The 11,799-nt window shown below is 51.5% G+C and overlaps 1 protein-coding gene across 1 annotated transcript in view; it reads right to left on the bottom strand.

Annotated features, from left to right (window-relative positions):
- LOC104161149 (ADAMTS-like protein 2) overlaps positions 1-10,820 on the bottom strand; it is a gene marked incomplete at its 5' end in the record, with an annotated part of 15,182 nt that extends 4,362 nt beyond the window's left edge. The window contains 12 exons of the mRNA XM_009699480.1: positions 288-501; positions 864-990; positions 1,164-1,270; positions 2,100-2,369; positions 3,133-3,554; positions 3,836-4,011; positions 4,441-4,521; positions 5,773-5,896; positions 6,627-6,772; positions 7,751-7,853; positions 8,346-8,421; positions 10,678-10,820. Coding sequence (XP_009697782.1) covers positions 288-501; positions 864-990; positions 1,164-1,270; positions 2,100-2,369; positions 3,133-3,554; positions 3,836-4,011; positions 4,441-4,521; positions 5,773-5,896; positions 6,627-6,772; positions 7,751-7,853; positions 8,346-8,421; positions 10,678-10,820 — 1,989 coding nt within the window. The remainder of the gene's footprint in view (positions 1-287; positions 502-863; positions 991-1,163; positions 1,271-2,099; positions 2,370-3,132; positions 3,555-3,835; positions 4,012-4,440; positions 4,522-5,772; positions 5,897-6,626; positions 6,773-7,750; positions 7,854-8,345; positions 8,422-10,677) is intronic.
- Between the last annotated feature and the right edge of the window lie 979 nt (positions 10,821-11,799).

The following is an 11,799-nucleotide window of genomic DNA, read 5'->3' as shown; positions in this document are numbered from 1 at the left end:
CTTAGTTAGATCCTCTGGAAGAGGGAGGCAAGGCCTCTTGCTGGCAGGGCTTTCATTTGGTCAGTGTCCTGCTTGGGAAGTGACCTTAGAAAAAATGTTTTGCAGTGGCCTTTGTCTGCTGAGCAGTGCCAGCACAGGGGAGCCGTAGGTAAAGGTAGTCCTTGTTTCCCCAAGATGCAGGCGGCCAGGGGCTTCTTCAGTGCCCAACATCTGCGAGCCACCTTCCTCCAGGCTCCAGCCCAGCCCTGGCTGCTTACCTCTGGGAGCAAAGCTCCCCTGCCGCCTACCTCGGACCACTCGGAAAGCTCCCACTGGGGCCCACAGGCCTTGTTCTTGCAGGCTTTCCTCTCCATGGGCCTGGCCAGCCCAGCTGACTCACAGAGGTCATCATAAACGGAGCTGTCAAAGCCTGGAGCCAGCATCTTCCAGCAACGCACGGTGCGGTACTGATAGCCCTCACCACAGGTTCTGGAGCATTCGCTCCACCGGCTGGTCTCCCACCTTCACAAGTGGTCCCCATGAGAGAAAACACAAAGGAAAACCCAAGTAAGGGGGACAAGGCACAGGGGGTGGCTGGGGAGTGTCTGCACACCTGGGACCCGCTCACCCTGTAGCTGCTGCTATGAATCGGCTCATCACGTATATGTCTGTGTTAAGGTGATGCTGGTCTTTGACAGCCAATTTTACCCATAGCAGGTAATTTAGACAGCAAATTCCTTCCCGCTTTTTGCTTACAAGGGGATACAAGGGCTCAGCTGTTTAAGCATATCTTCCAGCCCAGAAATGGCTGTATACTTTGGGCAGAAAATGATCCTTACAAAGATATGTTGTCCCTGGGGACAGATGATGTCATTTCCACTCACCTAGGCTGGCAATCTCTCCCTGTGCAAAATTCATGAGTAGGTTCTGGTCGGGTTAGGGCATCACAGTACGTTTCATCCACTTCCACTCCGTCGTACCGGACACACATTGCATAGGAGGTGCTGATACCTGCTGGGCAATCAAGACCCTCTCTTGGTCGGGCTCCATCAGATCCAGAAGCCTCCTCCCACCATGGTTAAATTACTGGAGTGCTCAGTGCATCTGAAACTCTACCATCAGTATTCTCTCCATCAACAGCCAAAAAGGGCCTCACATCATCAGTGACGTGAAGCCAAACCTACCTGAAGTGCACGTGGAGCTGCAGGGGGCATAAGCTGAGACTTTCCATCGATACATGTCAGCCAAGCTAATGTCGTCATGGCCCATGGGCCTCACGTCAAACTCATTGCTGTGGAAAAAGGAGGCGGCGTGAGCCAAAACCGAAAAATTGCTGCAAACATAAAATAGTGAATTCCCTCCTCACTGGCTTTGAAGATGGGAAGAAACCCCATGTTTCTGCTCTCTGGCTCCCCCACCTTGGGTAAGATGGACCACTGATGAACAGAGTGTAAAGCCTTGATCCACCTCCTGAATTCAACTAGCGAGGCTGTGAAAAGCCAGGGATTAACATCCTCTGAGAGGATGCATCGTTCAGAGTGAGACTTGTCTACATTACGGACTTTCAAACATGTGGGTGCCCTCAGCCTCAGTTCATGCTATCACCTCAATAGGTACGATGATAGGTTGGAAAGAGGAGCTTAAGCAAGGTCCCTCTTAGCGTATAATGTGGTGGGAGAGTTCACACGTGGCTTGCCAGAAATGTTCAAAAGTTGGCCCTCATTTTCCTGCCAAATATTTGACATTAGAGGCATGTGTGCCCAGACAAATGGCATAGAAGGGGCACGATGTGCTGGTGAATGTGTGTATGTGATGTGCTATAGACTCCTGGCCTCCTTTACAATCACATTAGTGCTGGCCCCCCAGGTTCTTCAGAACCCATTTAAATGGATCCCTTAGAGGCAGAGGAGCCAAAATACATTCTGGGAGCTCTGTGTCAAGCCAGTTGTGCCAATCCGTTCTTGGAGGATATACCCTTGGTCAAGCATCTACAGCAGCTGCATGGATAGACACTGGAGAACGGGGACATCAAGGATAGCAGTGAGACTAACAGAGGATTAGCTTGACCCTCCCTCCCCAGCTAACCATGTTCCTGTTTCACCCAGGAAATCAAGTGCCACCTTTCAGTGCCAGGGGCTTGCAGAGGCTCTGCCTGGCTGATGTCCACGGTTGGGCTGGCACCTAGCAGAGGGTTCTCCACAGGTGCCATCATGCTGTAGTTGGCTGCTTCCCCCTGACTCCCAGCAAATGCCTCCACTTTCAAGTCCTCCAGTGAGTTCTTAGGGGCCGGCGCTTTGTGGAGGCCCTGTGGCCACTGGGCACCCATCTCGGTCCATAGTCCTGCTGTGGAGTTCCTCGGGGCCAGCCTGGCTGCCAGGTGCTGCAGCTCCCTACAGAAGGCAGTGTTGTGTGGGTCTCGGTGACACAGTCGCCTGAAGAGACGAAGCCTGGAAGATGCTATGTGGCTGTTCTCCGAGAGCTCAGATCCCCTCATGCTGTAGGGTACAGCTGTGCTGATGGAAATTTGATTGAACCTGAGAGCTGGAAGAAAAATATGGGGATGCTTTAACTATAGATGGCTTATACTTCAGCATGTGGTATTCGACAAGGCAAAAACCATTCAGTATTTGGCCTCAAAATCATAAATTGCCACCAGGGTGCACCAACAGGCCTTAATTGCCCTGACCAACCTCACACACACTCTCTGCTCATTGCTCAGGAGCTCCATTTAAGCTCAGTCCTGGGCCTTGAGTCCTGGCCTGAACAACGTTGCAGGTGTACTTTGTTCCTGAATTGTCGTTTGGCTTTCCCAGATTGACCTCAGATTTGACTTGTCACCTTGCGTTCACCTGATGATCATCAGACTGTTGCTAGGACCTCTTGCTGTCACTGCCCTGCTTGTCAAACTCAGGTGCCACAGGACTGCCCTGCCTGAGAGGGCACTGTTGGATCTGTATGGTGGCCACCCTCTCCCAGCTCCCCTTCCCTTACAGAGCTACTGCTCTCTGACAGTCTCCACCCCACTGTTAATTATCTTTCCTTCCTGTCTGCCCTGATGGTAAAGCCACCTTAGATTTCAAGAAGACCAGTGTGGGTTCTCCGTTTTCAATGAATAAAATGGGAGAGAAGGAAAAACCAAGCAACCAACCCAACTCTCTTTCTCCACCAACTGCTGCTGCTTCTTCCTCCTCTTCCTCTCCTGCTATGTTTGCATGGTAGACCTGTCTTATCTGGAAGTCATACTTCTCCTTCTCTTCACCTTGTTCCCAGCCCCAGTCCTGAGTCTGACTGGTGGAGTTGGTCTGGAAGAAGTGCGGGTGACCGAAGCCTAAATCTTCATGTCCTCCTCTTGGAGGAAGCTGTTCACTGGTGTCATCTGGTGAGAGGGAGAGCCATGTGGCATTGAAGTCCTGGGCAGCTCTGGAGTTGGCTGGAATGGGATGGTGCTGGCTGGTCTCTGGTAGGTGATGATAGAGAAGTCTGTCTACAGCAGGGGCTGCAGTTCGCAGAGGTGGTGTCTGTGGTACAGTGTAGTCATAAGTTATGTGTGGCATTTTCCCATTAAAGTTATAGTACTGGAGGAAACAGAAAACAAAACCATTTTTATTTTAAGGACATGCATTTCCCAGAGACCTCTTCTAGCCACATCTATGTTGTGATGGATGTTAAGAGAAGATAGCATCCTCGTAAATCCAAGAGGAAACACCTTCCCCCCTGCTGGCAATATCTGGCTTCCTCAGCCACCCACACACTCAGGTTTGGCTTGGGAACCGGGTTAATAGGCCCTTTGTCTGAGGGAGGCTCACAATTTTGGGACAGGCAAGACAGGAAAGCCTAAAACTAGCTTGTCACATACCATGGCATTCAGGGACTGGTTAGTGGGCCCCTGAGCTATGATATACTCCAGTCCATCCGAGTTCAGGCTCAAGGGCCGCCGGTACTTGAAGATCGTGCCAGCTACCCTGAAGTTCTGTGGGTTGTCAATGGCGGAGTTGCCGTTGAAGAAGAAATGCCCAGATTCATCTGCGAGTGCTTCAAAGAGAGAGAAAACAGACAAATGTGATACACTGCAGATCACCGGGGCTGCGCTGCCACCAAAGAGAGCAAAAGACCCATGACCGAGAAAAGCCTGATCGAAAAAGAACCATGGGCCCTCCGGTGTTCATCTTCCGTGTCAGGTCAGATCAGCAGTGTTCAATGCCTGCTACTTTCGTTTCCCTCTCCAACAAGAGCACTAATGTCTTTCCCAACCTGGACTGCCTACAGTGAGCTTGGTTTCCCAATGTCTCTCCTGCTGCTGGAGATGTGGTCGCCTTGGTTTATGAAGTGCCCCTGTGCTACCCTGGAGGAAATGCTCACAGATAGCTCTCTCACAGCACAGATGGGAGTGCACAGAGCCCTCCTCCCACCTCCCAGGCAGCTGAACTGGGATCTCCACATCCATCTGGTTCCTCTGCTTACCTAGGATGTTTTCTGTTTTCCTGCGCTCAATGATGAGGATGTCTGTGGCACCGGCAGGGATGTTGGTGATGAACACATACCCTGAGGAACAGAACAGAGGGTGAGGAAACTCTGAGGACAGAATAAAAAGCTCTGGGTAGGAAAAGCAGCTTGTGGGACAACTGTGTACGTACGAGGGCAGTGCTGCCCTTCAGGGGCAGGACGCTAAGGACATAAATGCATGTTGTGCCAGTCTCTGAGCTCTGATCCCTTCTGAAGTCCCCATACAGATCACCATTACAGGTCTCTAAGGCTCAGTCTGAGCACTGTTGGGTTTGGAGTCAGGAAGGAACTGCACAAGTATAACAGTCTGGCTTTAGGTGTGTGGATGTATGTGCTCTCATGCTCTTTCTGGCAAGAGCACAGAAAAAGGTTACTAGTGATCAGGGCTGATGCTGAACAGAGGATGGAAAAGACCACAGGTCCTCTCAGCTCCTGCCTCAACAGAATTTGTCTCAGGAGTAGCATAAAAATTGACCTTTAAAGGGAGAGGAAATAAGGCGGCTCTTAAAAGTTGTGTAGTTTGGCAGCTTGTCTTTCCTGCTAGAAATGCAGGTCTGTTCTGCAAGATTTTTATGAGGACTGGAACGGGAGGCTAAAACTGTACCTGTACTGCTAGAGCGGTTAGCAGCATTACCCCTGCTCTGGAAAAGGGCCTGAGTGCTTTTCTAGTCTGGTGTCTGCAGAGAGTGAGGCAGACTAGTGAAACAACAACAGTGTGAAATCATGTTCCAAAACATCCTCAAACCACAGTTAATTAATTACTAATGAGCATACCACAGTCTATTCCTTCTGCGGGCGGAGGAATGGGCCATGAGGTTGCAAAGGATGAATCTCAGCCCCGTTTCAGAGGGACTGGCCCTCAGCTGTGCCAGCCACGGGACTGGGGAAAGCAGGAGACTAAGTGAAATAAATGCTGTGACCCTCATCATAGGAGCTTAAGTTTCAAATGAACACGCAGCACAAATAAAAGAAGATTCATTGATCTCTTGACATTATCTGAGGTGGGCAAGATGTCAAAATCAATAGGAACAAATAGATCCCCAGCTGCTTCCTATTGTAAAGAGGTGAAGGGAAACCTTACCAGCCTAATATAGAGCACATCAAACCAACCTCCTCTGATGATTAAGTGAAAAGGACAAAATACAGGCATTTAAGCAGGGATGGCACTCTTCAGCTCTTTCCACCAAGCAGCTGGGAAACTCCTACCCGCATTCAAGCCAGTCACCCTTCATGCCAGCTGGTGGTAAGAAGTAGCAGGTGAAGTCTCCGGACTGTGGTAGCAGGGAGTACCTATCTGTGAGATTGCCTTTCGGAAGCTGCCCGAGACACGGTGGCAAGTGCTGCCGTCCCCTCCACACACCCTGCATCTGTCCATTGTCCGGGGTGAGTACAGGCTCCCATCGCACCCAACTGGCTGCAAAGAATAAAACAAGAGAGGGTTTCTTGGACCTGGCTTATCGCCACAGGTCAGGGTCTTTTCAAGGAAGTGCTCTTTTGGTGAGGTTCAGGGGGGCATGTGGGTTAGCTTGGAGTGGAGTAATGAATGAATCCAACAGCAACAGCAACTCACCTGTGTAACTCGTGACCATTTACACTGTGCCCCTGAACCTGGGGCAGGGGCTTGTGCATGTTGGTGAATGGAGTAAGACTCAGGTAAGCTATTTTTGGTTCCTTCTGTCTCTGTATTTAGGCTAATCCTTCTCACTGCAATAATGACGGACATCACTCTCCAGGAGATGCTGCATAAAAGGCAGCCCTTTCTGAGGTTGTGGGGCACCTCTCTGTAACATTATATACAACCACCCTTCCCACCCTTCATCCTTGCCGTATGAGGTGAAAAACCAATTGGAAGATATTTGTTTTTTTAACTGGATGACTACATAAATGAACCTGCAATTCTAGTTGTCTCTGTGCTGGAAGGAGAGTGCTGTCACTCAGTGGGAACATGTGGATGTATATAATTCCCTTTATGTGAACCTCTCTGCTCTCTTCTAGCCCACAGACATTCAAGAGTGAATGTAATTACTCCACTCCAGGCCTCGGCTTCAGTTCCTTGCTGGGACCCCTGGCCTTGCAATGACCAGGAGGTTCAGTCATGCACTCAACACTCCCAAATTCTGTACTACTTCCTCCCAGAGCCTTACCTCACACTTCCCATTGATGCAGACCCCTTGATAGGTCCTGTCCTTGCAGGAGGTACCATCCTGTGCTCGAGCCATCAGCTGCCTCTCTCCACTCTGGGTGGTGCACTGGAGGTCGCATGGCTTGTTGGAGATACTGGTGTAGTCATCTGAAGGGGTAGAGGCAGAAAGTCACCAGGCAGATCAAGGTGCTCAGAGATGGGCAGCGAGGAAGAGGACTTTCCCCTTATCCATACTGATGTTTTGATGTCACCCTGGATGTTCTTGCTGCTTGAGATGAGACCCCAAGGCTACAGATTTTGTAGTAGTACAGGGGTCATGGTGTGAGGCTGCAGCTGGGGACCATGCCTAGCAGAAATACTTCTTGCTGGCAAACCCTCTTCCTTGCCATACCCTCTCCCCTCTGCAGTGCCATCCCCTATGCCAGACATGGGAGTTTGCATCAGCAGATCCCAGGCCACACAAAAATACGCAAGAGTAAGCAAGACCTGTAGGAGGGGTACCAACTGCGTGGGGCTGTGGTCAGCTACACCCCATTCAGCTGAGCAACTGAAGCTAGAGGTGCAGATGTCCTATGTCCCCTTGGCAGCTAATGGAAAGAGAAAAACAAGTGGGTCCAGAAAGAGGGTAGTATCTTAGGTGAGCTCAATCTTGGCCTCAAGGGACACTGGCAACCCATGTGAAGCAACCTGTCTCGCCTGTGCAGGAAACGGATGGGCATCCTGTTCAGAACAATCCACCACCAACCCAGTGGGAAGCATGCTGGGTGACAGAGGCAGCCAAAATGGTAGAAGGCACGAAGAGCGTGATCACCCACTCTGCCAAGATGACTGCTGGTTAGCCAAGACAACTCAGAGAAGCCTGTGTCCTGTCTGCCCACCAGTGCTTGCTGATGTAGGATCCAAAACAGGAGCAATGTGGTGAGAGAGGAGGCCTGGCTGGGTGGAGCAGTTCTGTGAAGAGACAGGGAACGATTTCTCCAAAGCAGGGAGCATTGGGAAGCACTTCCAGACCAGCCAGGAGCATCCATCCCTTCTCCCCTGGGACATTCCCCTTCTCCTGTGTCTGAGAAGATGCTGTGGGTGTTTTCTCACCCTGATCCTTTCTGTGAAGCTGTGAAAACCCACCTGGATAGAGGGGCATCCAGTGGTAGTAGCGCTTCCCAAAGGCTTTGGCATTGAAACTGGAGCACTGCTGCTGTTTGAAGCTTGCTGTGTTGGCTGGGCAGGGCTATGGAGGGAATAAATGTGATCAAAAGCTTCCTATGTCACAGCCGTGGTTGTGACAGCTGCTTGTCCCTGCTGCATCCTTGGAGGATGAGAATGCTCTGTCCACCCTGGAAGGAATCAGTGACGGACTCTGAGGGGCCGTAATACAGGCAGAAAGGCCAGGCCTCTGTTGCCAAGGGCCCTAAGACAGCTGAATTTAACAGTCCTGCAAAAATTACTTCCAGCGAAGGGAAAAGCATACTGGGAAAACTTCATCCCTCCCCCCCCCGACTCCACAACAAATATGTTTTTATACCCTTTTCCTCCTCCTTCTGAGTCCCAGAGAGTAGAGCCCATCTCCCACATCTTCATAGGCATACTGTCAACCCCTCATCTGCACTCCGCTGATGCACCAGTTGCACCCTGAGTGCTGGTGCTCTTGCAGCTCCAAGTGTGACCCCCTGAGTCCCACATCCCCCAGTGAGAACTAGTCAGTACTGGAAGTGGTTCTCACCTGCTGCTGGCACAGTTGGTAGTGCTTGGCTTGTCCAACACACATGGTGCTGTTTGTTCCCTGGGGCATCTGGAGCCTGCAAAGCGGAAAGAAAATGAGCTGGAGGTCTGTGAAGTACTAAGGTACTGAGGATGACAGAGAAGTCAGGCATGATATAAGGGGGAGAAGCAAGGCAAGCATTTTATCAGAGCAAAGCCTTCTGGATCTCGACTAGCCAACATCTCCTCTGAAACACATTTTCAGTGCTTTTAGGTGGACTGTGATTTTAGGCTACTCTCATTTTGGGGCAGGTTGAGCAGATGGGGAGCAGCTGCAGTATCACCGTCCCTGTGTCCCTTCACCTCTGAGCTCCAAATAGGTTGACGTGACAAAAGGCCAATAGACCCTGACGATCCATGAGTCCCATGGAAGGGCCCAGGATTTGCAGTGACCAGGGGAGTTGATTTCAGGATTCACTGCACAGCAGGCAGAGAGATGGCACCTCTCATGGGGACCGGCCACCTTAAAAGAGTAGCAGAAAAGGCTTGGTGCAGGTGATGGACCAAAACCACAGGAATTTCTCAACACTTCATGCTTTAACTCTGGCCAGCAGGAGTTATCCAGGGGATACTGGAGTCCTTGACTGATGCCAAGGCGAAAAAATTCTCGAAAGCTGGAAGATGTATAGAGAATGGCCGAGACCACAGATTAAGGCAATGTGGTCTGTGTAGAGATCAGCAGCAGACGGTGAGTTAACAGTACTGGGAACTTAGGATGCACTGTGTAATGAAAAACCCTGTAGGCATACTCAAGCCGGACTAGCTAGAAGTACTGCAGCTGTCCCTCCAGAGCAATGCTTTACATGATGTAGGCAAAGCCTAAATTTGCACCAAAAGGCTTGAAAACTGCCATCCCTTTCAGCTGAAGCAGAGGCTGCCTGCAGACTCAGGCAGAAACTGTTGCACGGGCATACCTGGCTCACACTTAAGCTGTTCTCCTTAAAGCTGCAGAAACCTTTTGGCTGTGTTTTATGTTGGGATTTTTTTTTTTTTTTAAATATTTCAGACTTGATCCCTGGAGTAAAATGCCACAGCAAAGCCCTCCTCTCCCTAGCTGTGGAGTCAAGGATACAGCAGATACCAAATGGAGAGAAAAAAAATCTCTCTTCTGGCAGCAGGCAAAGGGCAGAGGGGCTGCTCTGGCTGTGCGGGGTGTGGGAGAGCCCCACGCTCCCTCCTGCCCTCTGTTTCCCACTGCTCTCCCATGATGGCCACAGGGTGCTGAGGAGGAGCAGTGGCAGAAACGTTGGCAAGCCTGGTCAGCGAGGAGGCCGCATCCAGACAGAAGGTACTGCAGCACGTTTGGACCCTGACCACGCTGCCAACCAGCCCACATAAAAGAAGTTTTCTGCTGCAGAAAGGAGAGCAGGTTGGGGGCCCAGGCTTGAGCTTCCTCCACTCAGGAGTGCATTCATGCAGAAGGGAAAGGGAACAAGTGTGGGGCGGGCAGCCCCCGTGGGCTTGCTGTGCTGCAGGATGCTGGCTCTCATTAACATCTCCAGAGCCTGCACCAGCAGGTTAGTGAGGTGCTGGAGGAGGAGGAGGGCTTGGTGGCAAGGTGACCCAGAGGGGACAGTGGAAGTTCAGGCAGCTGAAGTTCCTCAGCTCTCCCCACTCCCACAAATCCAGTCCAACTGATATACCAGGACTATAGCAGCTGTAGGGGACAAATGTGGCTGTAGGGGACAAATGGAGATGCTGTCAGGTGACAGCCAGATAAATGACAGAGGGGAAAAAATCTTGCAAGCTCTGCAGGGAATAGAGGGGAAATTGCTGAGACGTGGCTGAGCTGGCTGCTGCCAGGAGTAAATCAAGTCCGCAGAAGGTGCCTGGGAATAAGTACCCACATGCTTAGCACAGGAACTTGCTACAAATCAGGGTTAGGTTGATCAGAGCATCCACGGTAAGCAAGGGTGTGTGAAGGAGAGGTGAAGGGGAACAGAGCTCGCCTTCTCCAGTCCACAACCCTGTCATTTTCAAGTCTCCCACAGACCCCAAGAGGGGACCAACTCCTGGCTCCCCATGAGACGAGCGGGGCTGAGTGGGTGACGTGTTCAGGGGGCCTGTCACCTGCGCCACCGCAGTGTGCTTCTCCCTCACCAGCCCTCCTCACCGCTGCCTGCTCGCCGCCTACCCCGTGGGCAACAGCTGCCTTCCTTTCCGAGAGGCGACAGAAGAGGGAACAGCCAATCCTGCAAACCCAGGAGGTTCAACCCCAGAACACGTTGGGCGCACCCCATTTCCCCTCTGCCACTTGAGACCTGGCCAAGGGCTCAGGCTGGGACACAACTCACCTCTGTTGTAAGCAGTGCCTCTCCCGGGACATCACGCCTCCCCCGCAGGACCGGGAGCAGGTGGACCAGGAGCTCCACTCTCCCCACCACTTGGTGACTTCTTCATCCCAGGGGCCAGCTCCATCTGCTGCCTCACTACTGTCCTGACAGAAACAGAGCATGGTGAGCTGGAGAACCTGGCTCCTCACCACCCCAGGCAGAGAAGGGGCCTTCCAAAGGCAGCTCCCTTAGGGACCATGTTCACTTGGATGCCTTCTAAACGGGCAGCACTGGGACAACTGTGGCAGGATCAGGCCCCTGTAGGGCCACACCAAGCTCATACGTCTCAAAATTCAAATTTCGCTCCAAGACTGAGTTATGCATGGGGAGGAGGATGCCTCTGGGATCTCATGACATGATGTAGAGAAGGGCTGTTGGGCTGGACATGTGTGACAGTAATGCCAGCTGCAGCCTGACCCCACAGCACGGCTCCCAGCCCGGGTCAGATGATAGAAGAGCAGATCACAGCTCACACTGCCTGCCTGCGTCTGATGCACCATCAGGAGAGAAGTGGAAGAGCTGTGGTGCTTGGCCGTGGGGAGACCTGCAGGGAAGCTGGGGGTATGCATCTGTCACTCACTAGAGCTGCATTTCAACAAATAAACTTCTCTTTCTGACTAAATCAACTCAGATCCAAGCTCCTCACCCTCCAGCCTTCACACGTGTCATTTTCAAGAGCGCTTCAGAACCAGAGCCTCCTGCAAGTGCTGTTGTACCCCTCTCCCCATGCACCCCACTATGCTCAGAGGAGGACTGCTTCCACTCCCAGCGTGCCTTGCTGGGGCTGAGCCTTTAAATTTGACAAACCTGAGCTCTTCTGTCCCCAATGCGGTTGTTGCAGCAGGTTGCTGCTGGCTGTGCCTCCACAATTCCCAGCAGGTAAGGGATTCTGTGTTTTAGCTGGGGTTTTTTTGTGTTTTTTTTTCCTTGCAATATTTTCCTGTTTAGTGTTTGATGGCCTAAAAGCTCCCAGGGACTTTGGCAAACTAGCCTGCGCAGGAACTAATTTGCCGTTTACTGAAATACAGCTGTGAGTAGTGTTAAATGCAGGAATGAGTTTAACACAAGACAGTAACTGGAAGG

Source organism: Cariama cristata, unplaced genomic scaffold, assembly GCF_000690535.1.
Source record: "Cariama cristata isolate BGI_N322 unplaced genomic scaffold, ASM69053v1 scaffold8344, whole genome shotgun sequence".
NCBI lineage: Eukaryota > Metazoa > Chordata > Aves > Cariamiformes > Cariamidae > Cariama > Cariama cristata.
This window is presented reverse-complemented; position numbering and strand designations above follow the sequence as displayed.